At 43.7% G+C, this 20,483-nt stretch overlaps 1 protein-coding gene across 1 annotated transcript; it reads left to right on the top strand.

The window, feature by feature from the left end:
* The first annotated feature begins 1,231 nt into the window (after positions 1–1,231).
* Positions 1,232–19,771, top strand: CNN2 (calponin 2). The gene is made up of 7 exons (XM_073547069.1): positions 1,232–1,402; positions 5,486–5,607; positions 5,683–5,749; positions 8,164–8,301; positions 11,408–11,524; positions 11,642–11,788; positions 14,792–19,771. The coding sequence occupies exons 1-7, from the start codon at positions 1,343–1,345 to the stop codon at positions 15,044–15,046; spliced, it is 906 nt and encodes a 301-aa protein (XP_073403170.1). The 5' UTR covers positions 1,232–1,342; the 3' UTR covers positions 15,047–19,771.
* The last annotated feature ends 712 nt before the right edge of the window (positions 19,772–20,483 follow it).

Below are 20,483 nucleotides of genomic sequence, written 5' to 3'. Positions count from 1 at the left end.
AACCACCTTTGGCACACAGCCAAGGGAAAAAAAAGGTTACTTTGTACATTTAATCTGTCAGATCCAACCTGGATCATGACAGTGGCCTCCAAAGAAATGCCACCCCACACCATTACTGACCTACTTCCAAACCGGTCATACTGAAGGATGTTGCAAGCAGCAGAATGCTCTCCACGGCGTCTCCAGTCTCTGTCACATGTGCTCACTGTGAACCTGCTTTCATCTGTGAAGAGCACAGGGCGCCAATGGTGAATTTGCCAATCCTGGTGTTCTGTGGCAAATGCCCAGCATCCTGCACGGTATTTGGCTGTGAGTACAACCCCAATCTGTGGATGTCGGGCACTCAGACCATTCTCATGGAGTCAGTTTCTAACCGTTTGTGCAGACACATGCACATTTGTGGCCTGCTGGAGGTCATTTTGCAGGGCTATGGCAGTGCTCCTCCTGTTCCTCCTTGCACAAAGGCTGAGGTAGCGGTCCTGCTGCTGGGTTGTTGCCCTCCTACGGTCCCCTCCACGTCTCGGTGTACTGGCCTGTCTCCTGGTAGCGCCTTCAGCCTCTGGACACTACGCTGACAGACACAGCAAACCTTCTTGCCACAGCTCGCATTGATGTGCCATCCTGGATGAGCTGCACTACCTGAGCCACTTGTGTGGGTTGTAGAGTCCATCTCCTGCTACCACAAGTGTGAAAGCACAACTAACATTCAAAAGTGACCAAAACATCAGCCAGAAAGCATTGGTACAGAGATGTGGTCTGTGGTCCCCACCTGCAGAACCACTCCTTTATTGTGGGTGTCTTGATAATTGCCAATAATTTCCATCTGTTGTCTATTCCATTTGCACAACAGCATGTGAAATTGATTGTCAATCAGTGTTGCTTCCTAAGTGGACAGTTTGATTTCACAGAAGTTTGATTTCCTTGGAGTTATATTCTGTTTTTAAGTGTTCCCTTTATTTTTTTTGAGCAGTGTATATGTATACAGTGCCCATATACAGCCAGGTGTACAGACACACAGCACTCCCTAGCAATAACGCAGGACACCGTCCGTCAGTCACAGCCGGGTGTGGGCAGCTCGGGCATGCGCACTGGGCGGTCCCGTATACAATGTACCTGCTCCCACGCCGGATGCTGTGAGGGAATTTGCTCACATTTTGGGTCCGGCAGGAAATACCCATCCTATGGAATTCGGAGCTCTTTGCCCATATATGGGGATTTTTACCGTCAGCCAATGGGGCAGAGTGGGCGGGGCCTGCTCACAGACATTGAGTCAATCAGAGGAAGCTGAGTCAGACGCGCGCCCAGACAGAGCGGCTCTGAGCGCCCAGCAGCACCGACAGCCATGAGCTCCCAGTTCAACAAGGGCCCTTCCTACGGGCTGTCTGCCGAGGTCCGGAACAGGGTAAGAAGCCACCGTTGCCCCCCGCGCTCTCTGACCCGCTCCCAGGGGTGTGTGAGGCCCATTCATGCCTGGCGATGGCGCTGTTCTGCCCCGTTTGCTGTCTCTAGGTGTGTCTGCCGAGCCATCCTCTGCTTCCCTCCATCCTAAATGAGCTGTGGCCCCTTGACACTGGTGGTATTGGTGCAAACTATGCAGCGACACAAGGGCCCTAGAGGTCTGGGGGCCACCTCTACCCCCAAAGCCGCTGGAATTCTGCATTCTGAGGGGCTGTTGGGCCACGAAGGGCCCCTATACGGTTCTTGTGCGGGGCCCTGATCTCTGTCTGCTCCCGGCTATATGCATGTATAAGATGCATTACTACATGCCTTTTGACTTTTCTGGGTACCTGCTCACTGATTGGATGGGCGCATCTTTCCAGAGGTCAGGGCGCTGGTGCCACCTCTGCCCCGACTGCCCATCCTCAGATCTGACCCATCTGTAGCTCACTGAATGGGCGCATCTTTCCAGAGGTCAGGGTGCTGTTGCCACCTCTGCCCCGACTGCCAATCTTCAGATCTGACCCATCCGTAGCTTGCTGGTTGGATGGGTGCTGGTGCCACCTCTGCCCCGACTACCAATCTTAATATCTGACTCATCTGTAGCTCGCTGGTTGGATGGGCACATCTTTCCGGAGGTCAGGGTGCTGGTGCCACCTATGCCCCCCCGACTGCCAATCCTCAGGTCCGACCCATCCGTAGCTCACCAGTTGGATGGGCACATCTTTCTGGAGGTCACGGCGCTGGTGCCACCTCTGCCCCGACTGCCAATCCTCTGATCTGACCCATCCGTATCTCATTGATTGCATGGGCACATCTTTCTGGAGGTCAGGGTGCTGTTGTCACCTCTGCCCTGATTGCCAATCCTCAGATCTGACCCATCCGTAGCTCGCTCTCTGGTTGGATGGGTGCATCTTTCCGGAGGTCAGGGCGCTGACCTCCGGAAAGATGCACCCATCGTAATCTATTTAAACCCAGCGTAATCTATTCAGGTTCTGAATTAAAATAAAACCGGTCTAATCGCCCCCTGCAATGGTGCCTATCCAGCAATGTCAGCGCCGCTGTTCCTGGTGGTGATGTGACCAGCTGGCTGCAGACGGTGTGATACAGGGTGGTGGGGACCAGTGGTTGGAAAGTTATCACCTCGGCAATTTCTAGGGGAGAACCTCATAACATGCCACTATGTCTATTAAAACAAAATGCTGTATATACTTGTGTATAAGCTGAGTTTTTCAGCACGTCTTTTTTTTTTTTTTTTGCTGAAAAAGACCCCCCCTCGGCTCATACACGAGTCACGGTCCCACTTTCTTGTTCTCCGCTGCAGTGCGGGTGTTTTCTGGTCTCTCCCGCTCATCTGCGCATGCCTGCAGCCTCTGTGAGTGTTCCGGTGACTCCTGACAGGGTCAGCGTTAGTGCCGGGGTGCTGAGCAGGCGGGGACACCGGTGCTCTATGGGGGCCAGGTGCCTGTGCAGCTGCTTGCTCAGGCCCCCTGTACTTGAGATATTCACCTCTCCGTTCCACTGCCGCTCTGTCTTCTGCGTCCTCTGACTGTGACGTTCAGGTCAGAGGGCGCGATGACGTGATTAGTGCGCGCCCTCTGCCTGTACAGTCACCGCAGAGAAACGGCGACCCTGAGGAGCAATATATGGTATATGGGGATCAGCATAAACTGTATTGCGCATTATATGGGCATCTTATGGGGCCCATCATCAACTTTATGGAGCATTATATGGATGAATTTCCTATCCTAGGCTTATACTCGAGTCAATAAGTCTTCCCAGTTTTTTGTGGTAAAATTAGGTTGCCTTGGCTTATACTTGGGTCGGCTTATACTTGAGTATATACAGTAATTATAGGGATCCAGACCACGGATACATGCTGCGAGATTCAGCGTTTGTCCGATACTGGCTCCTCAGTGGTCCCCCACCCCCGCCTGCTGATGATGAGCTACAGATCTCTCCCTATATGCACATTCAGGGAGAGACCTGTCACTCAATGGAAGTGGGTGGGGAGATGCCAATCACTTTTCCGTAAAATTTGTTCTGAAATTATATATTTTTTTACATAAAGCGCTGCCGCATTTCAAAGCCAAACATCCCTGGGTGACATCATACAGCCAGTGTCTGATAGATGCTGACGTGGATCGGGCTGTACGTATTCTGTTTCCGCTGTCAGATTCCCTTTAAAATAATAATCTGAACGAAACGATAGGTTTTCAAATGCCGCATACCAAGCGTTGCCCAACATCACTCTTGGGTTGCATGCCATTTTTTTTCCCTACATAAAGCTTTCTTTATTTTCTTGTAACATGAAGGCATGTGACAAAGTATCACACGGAGGGAATACACAGGGCTTTAATAACGGCGTGCACCCATACTCAGCGATTCTACAGTGAGTTCCCCAAATGCTAACCTCTGCTCCTGGGCTTGGTGCTCCTTGTACCCTCCTGTGACCTGGAAGGAAGAACTGTTCATTCTTGCATATGATAATTGCTGAATAATTCCTCCAATTATAGATTGCATCATGGTGAATCATAGATTGTGCTGGCAACAATTTGGATTCCCCATAATACATATATTTTTTAGAATCTTGCCTTGTCGTCCTTTTTGACACCAAAACTGACCACATATTAGTATGTAGGGGGTATGTCTCACTGACAAGGGAGTAGTAAATCCAAATGGCTAACTTATTCCCACATTGCCAGGATGAATAAGAGCATTCTCATACTTCAGGGTTTTGAGAACATTCTTCAGGGTTACCCACAGGGCTGTGGAGTCGGTAAGCCAAACCTGCGACTCCGACTCCTCAATTTCCCTTACACCGACTCCAACTCCGACTCCACGACTCCGACTCCCACACATATTGCTTATATTTAAGTGAAAAATTTATTGTAGTACAATGTGAACCTCAGACATTTAATCATTTTTATGATCCAATAATCAAGATATTTAGATAGAACAGAATATATATTGGTGTACTACCCGGTTTTCATTCTTTTTGGTACAGATGCGATATGGATAGACAGATATGGATAAATGGATAGATAGCGCAGATTTCTAATCTGCTTTGGCTATTGAAAACATTATCTATGAGCTCAAAAACCTTTCAGGTGATGTCGTTTTTTAAAAAGCTGATCTGCTTTTGCAACTGAAAAACGTATCCTCAAAAAACACAGGAAAAACGCTGTGTGTGAATGTAGCCTTAGATCAGGAATAGAACAGCCATTTATAGGACATTTCATAACTTTCCCAAACTCCTTTTAAAAAATATTCAGCACATTCTGCATTGAATTACTGTACCCAATTTATTATATATTTTAGGAGTCGGTCCATTTTATACCGACTCCAACTCCGACTCCACCAAAATGAGCACCGACTCCACGACTCCGACTCCACAGCCCTGGTTACCCACTCTCTTGGCAGTAAAAACTGTTCAAAATGCAGAGTTTGCTGCATTTTCTTGCATAGGTTTTTTTTTTTTTTTTTGTTTTTTGTTTTTTTTTTTTTTTTTTTTTTTAGCACTTTTATTTTTTCCATGTGTTTCGTCTACAGTGCATGTTTTATTCACCAAACAAAAATGGGTGTGTGAACGTGCCCTAAAGGTGCCCGTGTAACCTCCATGTATTAGTCGGCTTCTGAAATGGAATGTTCAAAGCCATTTTTGGCACAGTACACACTTGTTTGTGGCTTCCATAGTCTCGTATGACGGCTTCCTTTCCTAGCACTTGCATGCCTGTACTCGTGAAGTCAGGTGACTGATATTATCATAGATGTTGAAGAAAGACCGTCTTATGAGGAGCAAATGGACAGTGGACTGCTAGGTTACACACCCTGTGAGTGCCGCACCCTCCTCCAGGGAAAGTGCACGCTATTGTTACCCATCCCAATGGAGGAGTGGACTCTACCGGAGAGCACTGCCACAAGCCGGTGGTGGGGATTGCCACATACTTATCACAGTGTTGGGTCTTGCATAGAATTTCCTAATCCCGTCCTCACTACCCAAGGTTAATATGTAGATGGCTCACTTCTGAATATTTCCTCCTTTCAGTTGGCCCAGAAATACGATCCTCAGAAGGAGGCTGAACTTCAAGTATGGATTGAAGAGGTCACTGGGATGTCCATCGGGCCAGATTTCCAGAAGGGCTTAAAAGATGGCGTTATATTATGCGAGTAAGTGTTCAATAAGCGTAACCACAAAATGACTCTGTTTTACATTTAACGTTGTTTTTGTTTTTTTTTTAATAGACTAATGAACAAGTTGAGGCCACACTCCATCCCAAAAATTAATGTCTCCAAGCAAAACTGGCATCAGGTAACGGTTTTTTTTTCTTTTGGTACAATGGGAGGATGGAATTATTTTTGCAGAGATTGTGGGTTTTTTTTTTTTTTTTTTTGCAGTCTACATAATCTGGTCACCTTCATAATATATGTCAAAGGGGTTTTGACGGACTTGGATATTGATCACCATTCCAGCAGTGGGGGTTGAGCTGCAAGTACTTGAGAATCGCCAATACACTGTACAGAGCTGTGGTGTCATGGCTGTATACCAGAGGTCCACAACCTTTCTGACTTTGAGTCACATTCATTAATGAAAGAGGGTTGCGAGCCACATTCAGCTCTGAGAGGGTCTCGAGCCGCATCCAGCTTCTGCCCCACTCACAGTAGTGACAACCTGAGTGCCCATTATCAGTATAATTACAGTCAAAGCTTTTCCACTGAAATCAAAGGCAGTATGCCAAGCTTCAGGGTTTCCCATCTTGGCCCCATTCATATCCGCTCATCTGTGCAGGGCTACTCACAAATAGCACCATCTGGAGATCTGCTGTTTTCTACACCTGATAGTCCACCAAGCTGGCAGACAATCATGAACCATACATCATGGACCTGCGAGCCTCATGTGGCTCCCGAGCAACAGGTTGAGGACCCCTGGTCTATACACTATGCAGCTGCACCAAGACCTGTTAACACTTGAATGTAGGGGTACTGGGCTTCAAACCCCCATCATCTGTTATTAATGACCTTTGTTAGGCTGGGAGCCCACGATCCAGAAGTGGCACCGCTTTAGACGCAGTGCATTTTTGCTGCGTCCGTTCTATGAAAGCAGGTAAATCCGCATGTGTTCACTGAATCGCGCGGATCTACTACATCCAATACATTACATTCTGACAGACGCGCCTCCTCTCGCAGCGTCAAAACAGCAGCAATTCCTGACCGTAGGCATATACCCTAAAGGGCAGAGCCTCACTGTGTTGCTCAGTCTGCTACATTCTGACTATGCATAAGTGCTTTATTTTTCTATAGTGCTCTGAAATTCATGTATTTTTTTTGTTTTGACCAAGGACATACCCTCCTCCATTGTTTCCAAGCAGCTGGCTCAGAGTCACCATATTGATGCTGAGGACCGAGAAGACCCCTGATCCACATAGCACTGGATGGACCAGAACTGACAAGCAGCTGGGTGCTGTGGCGCACACCTGTAATCCTAGCTACTATGGGAGGCTTGGGCTCTGGGATCATTTGAGCTTGTCAGTCCTGGTCCATCCAGTGCTATGTGGATCAGGGGTCCTCTCTGTCCTCAGCATCAATATGGTGACTCTGATCCAGCTGCTTGGAGACACTAAGTTGATGGAGGAGGGTATGTCCTTGGTAAAAACAAAAAAAAACCACATGAATTTCAGAGCACTATAGAAAAGTAAAGCGCATATATAATCTCCTAAAGGGTAGCTCTTCAGTATCTTAAGTTCTGTATATTCCTTTTATTCCCAGAAAACATCAGTAAGTTGTTTTGATCCCAATGGCTGAATGCTTAAAGGGGTGGTCCGTAGGCAAAGTAGTTTTCATTGTAAAACCCTATCTATTTAGTGACCTAATGTAAACTATTTTTTTAATATACTTGCATTCAAAATTCTGTATCCTACCTTAACTAAAGTATCTAAATGCTATTCAATTTTTTTTTTTTTTTCCTACTTGCTGATGTTGCGTTTGACAATCCCAGTGCATACTGGGATATTAAAACGATGCATCATTACTGTCACTGTCGCTCCCTCTGTGAATCGAGGCATCAGTGAATCTCGTTTCAAGGGCTGGACTAGTCCTTGTGCACAATAACCACGCGATCTGTTGTTGGCTCATATTGGCAGTAACTAGCCTGCAACAGAACAATGTAGGAATAGCCGGCATGCAGAGACCAGAGCTGCCCCAGCAAGTGACATCACTGGTCTCTGCAAGCCGGGTATTGACACTGCTCTGTTGCCGGCTCCTTGCTGCTGGTCTCATCTGCTGAGCTACAGAGGGCACATTGTCATTATAGTACATTGCGCACAGACTAGCCCAGCCCTTGAAATAAGCGCCATTCATGACACTTTGTTTTAGAGAGGGGGCAGAGGCTGTAGCAGTGACTGCATCCTCTGCCCCTTATGACGCTTCTTTTTTTTAAGTATTCCTCAAACTAGCGTCATCAGAAAGGAAGTAGGGAAAAAATAGATTAGTTAGGGAAGGATAGGGACTTTTAATGCAAGTATATTACAAAATGGTTTAGATTTTGGCAGTTAGTAGAAAAGTATTTAAAATGAAAATTGCTTTGCCTTCAGACCACCTCTTTAAGCAGCATCCCCATTGATTACCATTTCACCAACTTGCCCTCCAAATGAGAAAATAGGAATAATTTCTAGGAATGCTACATTATGTTCCACTTGTTTCACCTTTTTTGTTCCCACTGTTCCGCAGCTTGAAAACCTTTCCAACTTCATTAAAGCCATGTCTGTCTATGGAATAAAATCTGTGGATCTATTTGAAGCAAATGACCTTTTTGAAAATGGCAATATGACACAAGTACAAGTATCTTTGCTGGCGTTGGCTGGGATGGTAAGTTGGTTTATTCTCTCATGTGTTTTAAAGGGGACCTTTCATCAGGTTTTTCTTGTTGACCTGGACATACAATGTAACAAGGGCTGCTGGGCTGAATTAAACTTATTTTGTTTTGTGCCTCTTCATTTCAGATATGATAATCATAGTATTTGGCACCTAATAAGCTAAGTCCAAGTGGGTGTTATCAGATAGTTGTGATACATATCTGACATGTATGAGTGTGTCTGAGTTACGATAGGTATCCAGTTTTCAGAATAGGTGATTATGGAAGTCATGCTGCCCATCTTAGAGCATTATGCTATGAGCATTAAGAGTTAACTTTGTAACAAGCAACATATGTTGAACTTTGAACAGTGATAGACAACTTTGACAAGTTGACCAGAGGCAAACAGAGCCTGGGTTATAATCAGTAGCAAAACAACCCTAATGCATTGTGCTATTGTTAAGAGACATGCTAATGACAAATGAATCTCAAACAAACTAAGATTATAGTAGTCTACTATATAACAAACAGACCTTGAAGTCTTGTGCAGTTTCAAGATTCTGATGACTCAGCCTGAACATACTGCACAGAGGGAATGTGGGAATTTTGTGTATAAAAAGGTGGACCCAGTTCAGTGTGGGAGGGGACATTTCCAGAAGCTATCGTGGGTGCACAGTTTCTGTGATGACAAGACCAGAGTATTTTCCTTCTCACTGACATTGTGGTCCCTTCAGTAGAGAAGTGATGCTACAATGCTTGGTAATGTATAGTATGGATACTTATTTCTCTATGTACTATAATTCATAATAATTGTATGATTCACATGAAATTAATTAACAAGACAGGGTAATATTATACCTGCCATTCCATTAATTTGGTGTTTTATAATCCTTGTATAATAAAATTGTGTCATATCCAAGTAGTAGCCTTCTTTAAAGCCATATCCGAACCTTATTGCTGAACAGTTGGCAATACAATAGTTTTCACTGGAGGTGTGTGCTTATTATTCCTAAAGATGACCAATCACAAGCAGACAGCAACACATGGCAGAAAAAGAACACTCCCCACCCCTCCCACAATGGTTTAGAGCAGGTTTCAAAGTGTACTGAATGCGGTAACAGATAACCTTGATCACCTGGTCTAGCCTGCATGATTAGAAAACACAGATAACGAACAGCTTTCAGGGCAATTTGTTTTCACAATGCAGTGAGAGCAGGGTTGTCTTTACATGTCACACAGGAGCAGTCTGTTCTGGGCTAATCATCTGTGAGATATATGACAGTCTTCTCTGCTCACTGCAGAGCCAGTACAAGTTGCTGAGCACAACAGAAATAAGTGTGACAACTGACACGTGGGGAGGGGCAGTACAGCAGAGATAGCAGTGCTATTTGAGGAAGAGAGAAGTTAGAAGGGTTTTCAATGTGACATAGCAAAACTCAGCTGTGCTGATGCTGCCTCCTCACCCAGGAACCTTATCCGAAAGGTGTTAGGCTGAGTGCAGACGTACTTTTTGGCCCAGCCTATAATTGGTCAGCATCTTTCAGGGAGAAGTATGCTAAAAACGACAGTTTCACCCAGTTCTGCAAAAAATGGGTGGGGCGGGACTAGGTCAGAATATTTACGTATGAAAATAGCTTGTATGTCTAATTCGTGTGTTTATTGTACAAAAGAAATCCTACTTCATTTTCTGAAGAGTTAAGATTTGTGGTGAGACACACAGCCTTTATCAGATTCTCCTGATTCATTAAAGAGGTTCTCGAAGAAACGTATTAAGAGAAATAATACACGTTTAATATTTAAGCACCTTTTATTTGGCAAAAAGTTATGATTTACTTATGCACTGTCAGGATTTTAACCCCTTTCTGACATGTGCCGTAATAGTACACACGTCGGACTCCCCCTGGAGCCCGAATTTTTCCGCGCATATTACAGCTGATCTATATAGCTGACAGAACCCCCAAAAGCCGCGAGTGGAATCGCGATCTACCCACGGCTGTTAATTAGTTAAATGCCGCTGTCAACGTCAGCTCGGCGCACAATAAATAATTCCTCAGGCCTGTTTCACACTTCAGTTTTTTTGTGTCAGTTAAAATCCGCCAAAATGGCGGAAAGTGGATCCGTTGCTAACTGATGTCAACGGATGCCACCGGACCGGTTTTTTTTTTTTTTTTTTTTTAAACAAACTTTGGATTTTTTTTCTTCACCACTTAAATAAAAAAGAACCTAAACATGATTGTTGTGTATAAACTTGTAATGACTAGAAGAATTGTAATGGCAGGTCCGTTTTAGCATTTAATGAACATAATAAAAAAAAAAAAAAAGAAAAAAACTGGAAATGCACTTTTTTCTACAATTTTTTCCAGTACACAATGTTAAAACAAATGCTGTCGTTCAAAAGTACAACTTGTCCCTCAAAAATCAAGCCCTAACATGGCCATATTGACTGAAAAATAAAAAAAATTATGGCTCTGGAAAGAAGGGGAGCAAAAAATCGGAAATGGAAAATGGCCCAGAGGTTAAGGGGTTGAACATGGCAAATGACAGGGCGCATAGTATGACAGACTCTTTAAAATGGTCAGGTTCACTGAGATGGATGGAAAGGGGTTTACTTCTCCTCTAGTCCGGCTCCACTCTGTGTCCTGTCAGGTTGACTGATCTGACTAGACTTGTCTGGTGCTTCTCGCAGCCCGACCCATTCCTACTGTGGTCTCTGAGATCTAGGATGGGTTGTGTGTGATGATGGCTGCCATCTTGGAATCCTGACTGGATTAGATTTTTGCTATATAAAGGTATTTGGAAAAATGTCTAAATGTGTATTTTTTTTTTTTTTTCTCGGAGACCTCCAAAAGGTGTGCACCTCTTATGAATTGGGTGCCTCTGACTCCCAACACATCCAACATGTTTGGTATTGTTCAGGCCGGGATTGATTTAATATTAGTATCATAGTATGACCGTGTACTGAATAACTTACAGGAAACATAGACCCAGACACCGTAAAGGCTGAAAACTGACTGCAGGAAGCTGAAAATGAATTATTCTGAATTAGGCCAAACATTGTCTCCAGGTTACTTTATCATGCAGTCAGTTGTCTGTTTGATCATTATCTGTTCTGCTTTTTAGGCAAAAACCAAAGGTCTCCACAGTGATGTGGATATTGGTGTGAAGTACTCTGAGAGGCAGGAAAGGAACTTTGACGAAAACACAAAGAAAGCCGGCCAGTGTGTTATAGGACTGCAAGTAAGTGGTGACAGGCTTTACCGTTTGGATCTGTGTCCACATGAAGTGTGAACACAGGCTCAGCTAGTTTGTGTAATTTCTCTCACTTTTGTTCTAATGATTGCCCTTCTCATACAGATGGGTACTAATAAGTGTGCCAGCCAGTCTGGAATGACTGCTTATGGAACAAGAAGACACCTTTATGACCCAAAGCATAACATCTTGGCACCCATGGACCATTCCACCATAAGCCTTCAAATGGGCACCAACAAAGGAGCTAGTCAGGTAAGACCATTTACAAAGTGTCATTTGTATGTATGCTCTCCTATTCCCATGCCATACACCAAAATCTTACGTTTTCATTAGATTGCTTCTTGCCAAATACTTCTATATAGGTGGTAATCGTGTACAGAGGGGAAAATAAGTATTTGATACATTTGCTGATTTTTTTATTTTTTATTTTTTTGCAAGTTTTCCCACCTACAAATAATGGAGAGGTCTGTAATATTTAACATATGTACCCTTCACCTGTGAGACAGAGACTAAAACTATCATGCAATGTGATTACCTGTTTTAAATGGCTAAATAGCATTTTATTGCATGACAAATGCAAGAATTCTGGCTCTTACAGACCTGTCAGTTTTTCTTTAAGATTTAAGAAGCCCTCCTACTCTGTACTCTACCTGTATTAATTGCACCTGTTTGAAAGCATTACCTGTATAAAAGACACCTGTCCACACACTCAATCACACTCCAACCTCTCCACCATGGCCAAGACCAAAGAGCTGTCTAAGGGCACCAGGGACAAAATTGCAGACCTGCATAAGGCTGAGAATGGGCTTCAGGACAATAGGTAAGCAGCTTGGTGAGAAGGCAACAACTGTTGGCACAATTATTAGAAAATGGAAGAAACACAAGGTGACTGTCAATCTTCCTCAGTCTGGGGCTCCATGCAAGATCTTGCCTTATAGGGTAAGGATGATTCTGAGAAAGATCAGGAATTGACCCAGAACTACACGGGAGGACCTGGTCAATGACCTGAAGAGAGCCGGGACCACAGTCTCAAATATTACTGTTGGCAACACACTACGCTATCATGGATTAAAATCTTACAGTGTACGCAAGGTTCTCCTGCTCATACCAGCACATATCCAGGCCTGTTTGAAGTTCACTAATGACAGTCTGGGTTATTCGGAGAAGATCATGTGGTCAGATGAGACCAAAATCTAACTTTTTGGTATCCACTCCATTCTCCGTGTTTGGAGGAAGAAGGATGAGTACAACCCCAAGAACACTGTCCCAACTGTGAAGCGCAGTGAGGGAAATGTCATACTTTGGGGGTGCTTCTCTGCAAAGGGGACAGGACGACTGCACCGTATTGAAGGTAGGATGGATGGTGTCATGTATCGTAAGATTTTGTCTTGACGGTAAGAGCGTTGAAAATGGGTCGTGGCTGGGTCTTCCAGTATGACAATGACCCGAAACATTCAGCCAGGGCAACTAAGGAGTTGGTCCAGAAGCATTTCAATGTTCTGAATTAGCCTAGCCAGTCTCCAGACCTGAACCCAATAGAAAGGGAGCTGAAACTCAATGTTGCACATTGACAGACCTGAAAGATCTGTATGGAGGAGAGGGCCAAAATCCCTGCTGCAGTGTGTGCAAACTTGGTCAAGAACTACAGGAAATGTCTGACCTCTGTAATTGCAAACTAAGCTTTCTGTACCAAATATTAAGTTCTGTTTTTTTCTATTGTATCAAATAGTTATGTCATGCAATAAAATGCAAATTAAGTAAAAATCATACAATGTGACTTTTTGTTTTTTTATATTCAGATTGTGTCTCTCATAGTTGATGTGTACCTACAATAAAAATCACAGACCTCTCCATTCTTTGTAGGTGGGAAAACTTGCAAAATCGGCAGTGTGTCAAATACTTTTTTTTTTTTTTTCTCCACTGTAAGTGCTGGGCCCCAAAACCCAGTACTGGCCCTTAATGAATCCTACTCCATTCATTGTCTGTGGGACTGGAGATAGTGCTGTATTCAACTATCTCCATAACTTTCATAAATGGTGAATGGAGTGGTGGTTGTACATATGTACTGCTGAATTCACACAGGGGAACCCCACTTTTCTGTGAATGGTGGGAGTACTGTGGTTAGTTGTGCTTAGCGGGAAACTCTATAATCTGCTTTAACACGTATTCTGTGTTTTTCAACTGTTTATCTGTATGTCTCCTCCAACTTTTTTTTTTTTTTTTCCTCGTGCAGAAAGTCTTTTGATTCTGCACTTAGACGCAGGATACTAATTGTTTTTTTTTTTTGGGGGGGGGGTCCGTTAAACAGCAGATTTTCTGCACAGGCAAAAAACAGCATTTGCGCTACTTGGGAACTTGGCCTTAAATGTAGGTGTCTCCTCATGTACAAAGTATGTCAAGTGCACGTCCATCTAATAGGCAAAGAGACTATAGACATCCTTATCCCTATTTTCTGATCACGGCCCAGCTACTTGTACAAAAGACTATCGTGCGGTTTCCAGCCGCCTTATGATTTTGATTTGTGGAAAATGCTGGTGTTAGTTTGAAAGAAGTATTCTTTCCTTAACCCTGTAAAACCTACTGTTCATTCTGGGGTAGGTAATTTTCCCAAAAAGCAGCATGAAAGATCAGGACTATTGTGAAGGGCTGAACGTAGTTTGGATTACTTAGGTTGACTAGCAACTAATGCGAATATCTGTTACGATGGGGCTTACTATAACCTGTATCAGTAGAAGCTAATCAAAACCTATAATTTACTGCTGTTTATAAAATACTGATGCTCCTGTTATTCAGCCCTTGTACTTTGATCAAGAGCGCCTTTCCGCATAAAATACTCATCTAACCCAGTTTTCTCCAATGTACTTCTCTGGTCTGTGCAGTGCGTGGACTGAGGGCTCCGCACAGCAGGTGCGTTCCAGTGATGTTTTCCCATGTACTGTGACAAAACTCGATCACACAGCCTCAGTGGTTGGAGTACGTTCCTTTCCACCATATTATTCAATGGTATCTGCATACTGTAGGTGGAGGTGTCGTTAAGACACCAGGTGGGGGTGGCTGTGTTTAGCCCTTTGGCAGCATCTTTCCAGCCAGAAGGCCTTAGCTGGCCTATGGGGGGCCGCACTTTTTCAAGGTCCGCTCTAGATTCGGGCAGTGTTTGCTCAGAATACCTTGTGGCTTGTACATTGTGCTTTACTGTTGACTTTTTATAAAACTGTAGTCATGCCAATCAACTATAACGTATTGCATGTTGTCTAGGTTGGGATGACCGCTCCCGGAACAAGACGACACATTTATGATACAAAGACCGGCACTGAAAAGTGTGACAACTCTTCCATGTCGCTGCAGATGGGATCTAACCAGGGGGCCAACCAAAGTGGCCAGATATTTGGCTTGGGCCGTCAGATCTACGATCCCAAATATTGTCCAAAGGGAAATCCTGAAAATCTGCCAAATCCGTATGAGGACGAGGATCAGCATGAGTATGACTACAATCCGGAACAAGACTTGTAATTCCCTCAGTGATGTGTGGGCTTCAGCCCAATCGACCATAAATGAGACCAAACCGCCTGTAGGATTTTCATTGGCCAAAAAATCCAAATAGGAGGACTTTCTCCATGTATCTAATGTTTAGTTTAGAATCTGTTAAATGCTGTTTTATTGTAAATGAGGATTTAAAGTGCCTGAATGCCTGTAGGGATCACCAAGTATTGCTCGGGCATTTCTTTTTCTTACCTTTGCTCTCAGGGGATATACCATTAGCCATACCTCCTTCATGCGTCCTCACAATATGATTTCAAAATACTATATAAAATGAAGGAACTCCATTAATGTCGCAAGCCTAAAATAACGGGGAAAAAAAAACCCTATTTCCCCATAGCTGCCATAGGCATCTTTTTTTTTTTTTTTTTTTTTTTTTTTTTTTTGATTCCAACAGTGACCAAAGAACTTTGTATACCTCTTAGTTTTAGTAGGAAAGGATAGAGCCGCTTTATACATTTGTGCCTTTTCTACGGAGTATATGTGTACTTCTAAACAGCCTTCTAATATTGAGGCTTGTAATTGTCACAATTGGGAAAGGTATCTTTTTATACATGTTAGGGAGTGATGATCTGCGTTAAAACTTGTATTCCATTTTAGTAACTGTTATAATGCCAGATTGTCGGATGTCGGAATAGATGAAATGTTTTTTGACGGTTCTTTAAATGGTGCCTTCAACAAGAGATGTGATAGTTGGACCAATATGCTTGCATATCTGCCTATAAGACTGTTACTAAGGATCTCAAATCTTGTGATAATCTGTAGCCAACATCATTTTTTTTTTTTTTTCTGTTTTGTATTTATTCAATTTATACATACAGGGCTTCATGTCCTTTAAGAATAAAAAGCAGGAGTACACAACCTGATTCGAGGAGGGTTCAAATGCCCCCCCAGTTCCCTTTTGTGCAGCCCTGAACCGTCTGCTCATAGACGTGTCTGGTCACGTATGTATTCCCAGTCATGGAGAAGACCAGTGGTGCATAGCGCTGTTGGAAAATGTAATTATGAATGGTGGAGTCACTTCTGGGGCTGCCATGTTATGGCAGAATGGGGGCATCATCATTCCTGTAACACCGAAAGGAGTAGATGAGGTGAAGAAGTGACCATAAAGAGGTGTAATCATTGTAGCTTATGGGAGAAGGCATATACTGTGCAGAGAGTGAATGCTTGTTCTCTCCTATCTGGACGGCCCAGCCCACCCATGAGAAGGGTACGTCTAACCTTCCTGATAGGTGAGGACCCTAAAACTGGAACTAGCACCTATTAAATATTTATGGCACATACTTTAAATATGCAATAAATGTCTCGGAAAGTAACTGGTAACCAACCCCTTGATTGTCAAATCGAACCAATGTGACCCTCGAGCCCCAAAACTTTTTTTTCTTAAGCCAGGTAAAAAATAGTAAAGTAATATTAATTTGGACGACGCCATTATAGCAGTCCGATTCCTTTTATATGCGCCAAGCCGATCCGTTCTTATTCCCCAATGTGCTCAAGGTGGGGGGGGGGGGGATTCACTTGCATTTTCAGTATTTTGCTGCAGAATTCATGCTGTAAATCTGCACACTGTGAATTGTGCTTCAATCTATCTTCACGCATGTGATTTCAGCCACAAATTTTAGTGACCTTTCCATTTTAACATTTCAGCATTGGGGTATGTGCTCACATTGCTTATTTGGTGTGCAGAAATTTCTCCATTTCTTGATGGGAAAATGCAACCTCAAACATGCAGTTTTGGGTTGAAGGCAATGGAGTGCAAAACGCTGGCAAAAAAAACACAACAAATTGACATGCTGCAGATGATCGTCTGCACCAAATCTGCAAGTCAAAAGTACTTAAAGGGAATCTGTCACCCCTTTTTTTGAGATATCATATAATGATATCATTTAATTGTGTCACATAAGGGTTCTCTCCTTTCATGCATAAATACCTTGTTTATATCTGTTCAGATGTAAACTGCCATGGTCCGGTCCGATGGGCGGGGCTTATTCACCTGCTCCCCCCTCTCTGTCTTGCTCTACACAAGAAGAAATGCATAGAGCAAGACAGGGAGGGGGGAGCAGGTGAATAAGCACCGCCCATCGGACCGGACCATGGCAGTTTACATACATCTGAACCGATATAAAAAAAAGTATTTATGCAGGAAAGGTGCGGGGTCAGGGGGAAGCAAAAGTACTGAGAGAATCCTTATGTGACACACAATTGAATGATACCCCTTTTTTGAGATCATATAATGATGACAGATTCCCTTTAATGTGCCCATGACCCTTCAGGTTTCTCATTCACTTTGCTGGCATCAGGTTTTGTTGAGAAATCCATGCGGGAGAAAACACGTGTGCATATGGCCTTACCAGCAATGTATCTTAAGTCTACATAACAAGAACTTGCTGACAATCTGAAGACAGCAGGACATGGGGGTTGAGACAGATTTAAATGTCACTAGGCTGTGTGCTGTTTACTTACAATGAAGTTTTTATCCCCAGGACTGGTGCTTGCATGCCTTCTAGTCTGACCACGCCTCTCCTGTGATAAGCAGCTCGTTGTCAATAGACGATGTACATAAAGAGCCTGGTGTGAGCTCTGTCGCAACTGCTGCGCCCAGTAAGCCACTTTGTTGGAATGAAGGTCTTTTTCCCCTATATTATGCTGCTCTCAGATTAAATGACAAAAACCTGGTGCCAGATTCCATGTAAGCACTTTGCACTGCTAGATAGGATTGGCCACTGACATTAAAAGAAAACAAAGCAACCAAACTTTGTCACAATTGCTATTGGAAGCAAATTTGTTTCGAAAAAATTACTTTTATGGGGTTAGCTGTCAACTTCCATGCAATAGCTATATGTATCCCTTTTCCTGGCCCAGCTGTGTAGGCGGACAATACTGAGCCAGTTGGCCCCACACCTTAGGGGTTCGTTCAGTCCTCCCGTCTTTTATTTTTTCATGTAAGGCTGGTTTCACATTTGCGTTTAGGGCCGCAGCGTTGGCCTGCGCACGGCTGCTGCTAAGCCCCGCCTCCGCGCGCATGACGCTGCATGCGTCATGCGTCCCCTATGTTTATCACTGAGGACGCAGGCCGTGCGCAGTATGCGTTTGGTGGCACCTGCCTCCCTTTGACGGTGCGCCGAGCGCAACCAAATTGCAACAGGTTGCGTTTGGCGCTGGTCGGCGCATCGTCAAAAGGACGCAGGCGCCACCAAAACGCATACAGCGCACGGCCTGCGTCCTCAGTGATAAAGATAGGGGATGCATGATGCCATCATGCGCCCGGAGGCGGAGCTACCGGCGGAGGAGTGGCAGGGGGTGGGGCTTAGCAGCGGCTGTGCGCAGGCCAACGCTGCGGCCCTAAACGCAAATGTGAAACCGGCCTAAGAGAAAAGGAGTCTTGGTTTCATCAGTTTCTCTGAGATGAGCAAAAACAAAATTCACTACCTTTCTTGCAGGCAAGAGAACACTAGGATGGCTCATGTTCGATCCGCGCTAATAATTAGACATGTGAAAAGCCCCATAGATTATTATAGGTATACGAGTGATCCATGAAAATGGCTGATCGAACTCCTATATGAAAAACAGATATTTGAATGAGGGGGGGGAGGAAGCATTACTTAAGGAAGGCCAATAGCTTTCCATATCACAAAATTAGAAATCTTGCAATTTTCACATTGGCTACTGGGACTTTCCTAGACTACTGTCCCATTGTACGTGTGCATTTCCTGAAGCAACAGCTGCCATAGTCAGACTGCCACCCTATCTTTTGTATTGCAGATTGACCATGCCAAGATCCTTGTGAAGGGATCAGGGTCAGCTGTGATATCGCGTATTGTGATTGGTCGATCCTGTGTTATCAGCTGTGTATAGGGGGTTACCGGTCATTGTAATCTTGCCTCAGGCAATGAGCCTGCTGAAAACTTACTGAAACCACAGTGGCTATTTTGCTTTTAATGAAGATTTGTGATCTGAAGACTGGAAAAAAAAAAAAAACCTAAGACTTGGAGCTCAAAAATTGTAATTTAAATAGTATCTGTTGCTTTAATTTCATAAATCAACAGTACACATGGAAATAAGTAACTTTTGTAATTTATCTGATCAGAAACATCTGCTTCTTTCTTATCCTGGACTGAGATGTGGTTATTTCCTAAAGAAGTGTTTTGCTTTGAAACGCGTCAAATAAAACCCGCATGTTAATTCTTGGCAGTTGATGTGTCTGATCAGCAGCAGCGCAAAATATCTCCACTAATCCTCCATCCTGTTATCCTGGACTGATCACTCGCTTTCCAAAGTGTCCATTCATAGGTAAAATCAGGTTATTACATTACTGCGATAGGAGACTGCATTAACCGCCCACGGCAGAGCTCCTGCGCCTCACATCGGCATCGTAGACCTGAATATACATTTTACCCAGGAATAGAGAATTTTAAACATGCTTGCTCTTCACTGGCGGAGAAAGATGTAGATTTCTGATACTTTACAAAGTTGTCTATTTTCATGTTTGCTACAGATTTATGAAATAAAAATGTAAAATTCCTAACTCTTATTATCATGCTGGATCAGAATTCTACACGCAGAGTATTTAGTGAGTTTTGATGTTGCACATTAGGTTACTTTCATTATTTTTGTTGCGTTTTGTTACGGTTTTTGATACTGTCTCGTGGTGGTGCACCATGTTTTAAATAAATCTGTTTTGTTTTTGATGCATCCTCATATTTGGCTTTGACAACTTTATTATCTGTCGTGTTCACTACACGTGTCCTTGGTGTGTTTCCCAGCGCAAACGCACTAAAAAATGCGTATGTTCCACAGTTTACTGCATCTCTATGGGGAAAATCCGCACAACTCTGTCAGTTTCTCTTGCGAATAAGCCAATGTTGCATATTTCCAAAATGCACCCAGGTCACTTTTTGCTGTTAAAAAAAAAAAAAAAAAAAGAAAAAAAGGGGCATGAGATTTCTGTAAATCATATCCACTTTGCTGCAATTGTAAGACGCTGTGTTTACTCACTGAAAATTTGCGGTGTTAAACTCATGGAAGCTTAACCTATTAGAACTGCAGTGTCAAGATGGATTCAATCCGCTGTCACTTATTTCATGGCTGTTTAATGAAAAGCAAATCTGGACTGTTCCCATTAATGTGGTAAAAATACTGCATCAACACCGTATAATCTGCGGTAGTGGTCTGTAATAGTGATGAACGAGTGTTCTTGTTACTCGAGATTTCCGAGCATGCTCAGGTGTCCTCCGAGTATCTTGGGCGTGCTCGTAGATTGTTTGTGTCCCCGCAGCTGCATGATTTGCCGCTGCTAGATAGGGAATCCCCACATGCATTCAGGCTAACAATCCCTGCATGTGTTCAGGTTGTCTAACAGCCACAAATCATGCAGCTGCGGGGACTCAAACATAATCTACGAGAACACCCG

The sequence above is a fragment of the Dendrobates tinctorius genome, unplaced genomic scaffold (genome assembly GCF_039654945.1).
Source record: "Dendrobates tinctorius isolate UK_male_01 unplaced genomic scaffold, ASM3965494v1 ptg000011l, whole genome shotgun sequence".
Taxonomy (NCBI): Eukaryota; Metazoa; Chordata; class Amphibia; order Anura; family Dendrobatidae; genus Dendrobates; species Dendrobates tinctorius.
The sequence above is the reverse complement of the archived record's forward strand: the minus strand, read 5'-3'. Positions and strand labels throughout refer to the sequence as shown.

What these genes read in the sequence shown, in the direction of transcription:
- CNN2 (XM_073547069.1), top strand. Translation starts at nt 1,343, where the DNA reads ATGAGCTCCCAGTTCAACAAGGGCCCTTCCTACGGGCTGTCTGCCGAG. An exon ending in TGCTGGCGTTGGCTGGGATG is followed by an intron (nt 8,302 to 11,407) that starts GTAAGTTGGTTT and finishes TCTGCTTTTTAG; the next exon opens with GCAAAAACCAAAGGTCTCCA. An exon ending in CCAACAAAGGAGCTAGTCAG is followed by an intron (nt 11,789 to 14,791) that starts GTAAGACCATTT and finishes CATGTTGTCTAG; the next exon opens with GTTGGGATGACCGCTCCCGG.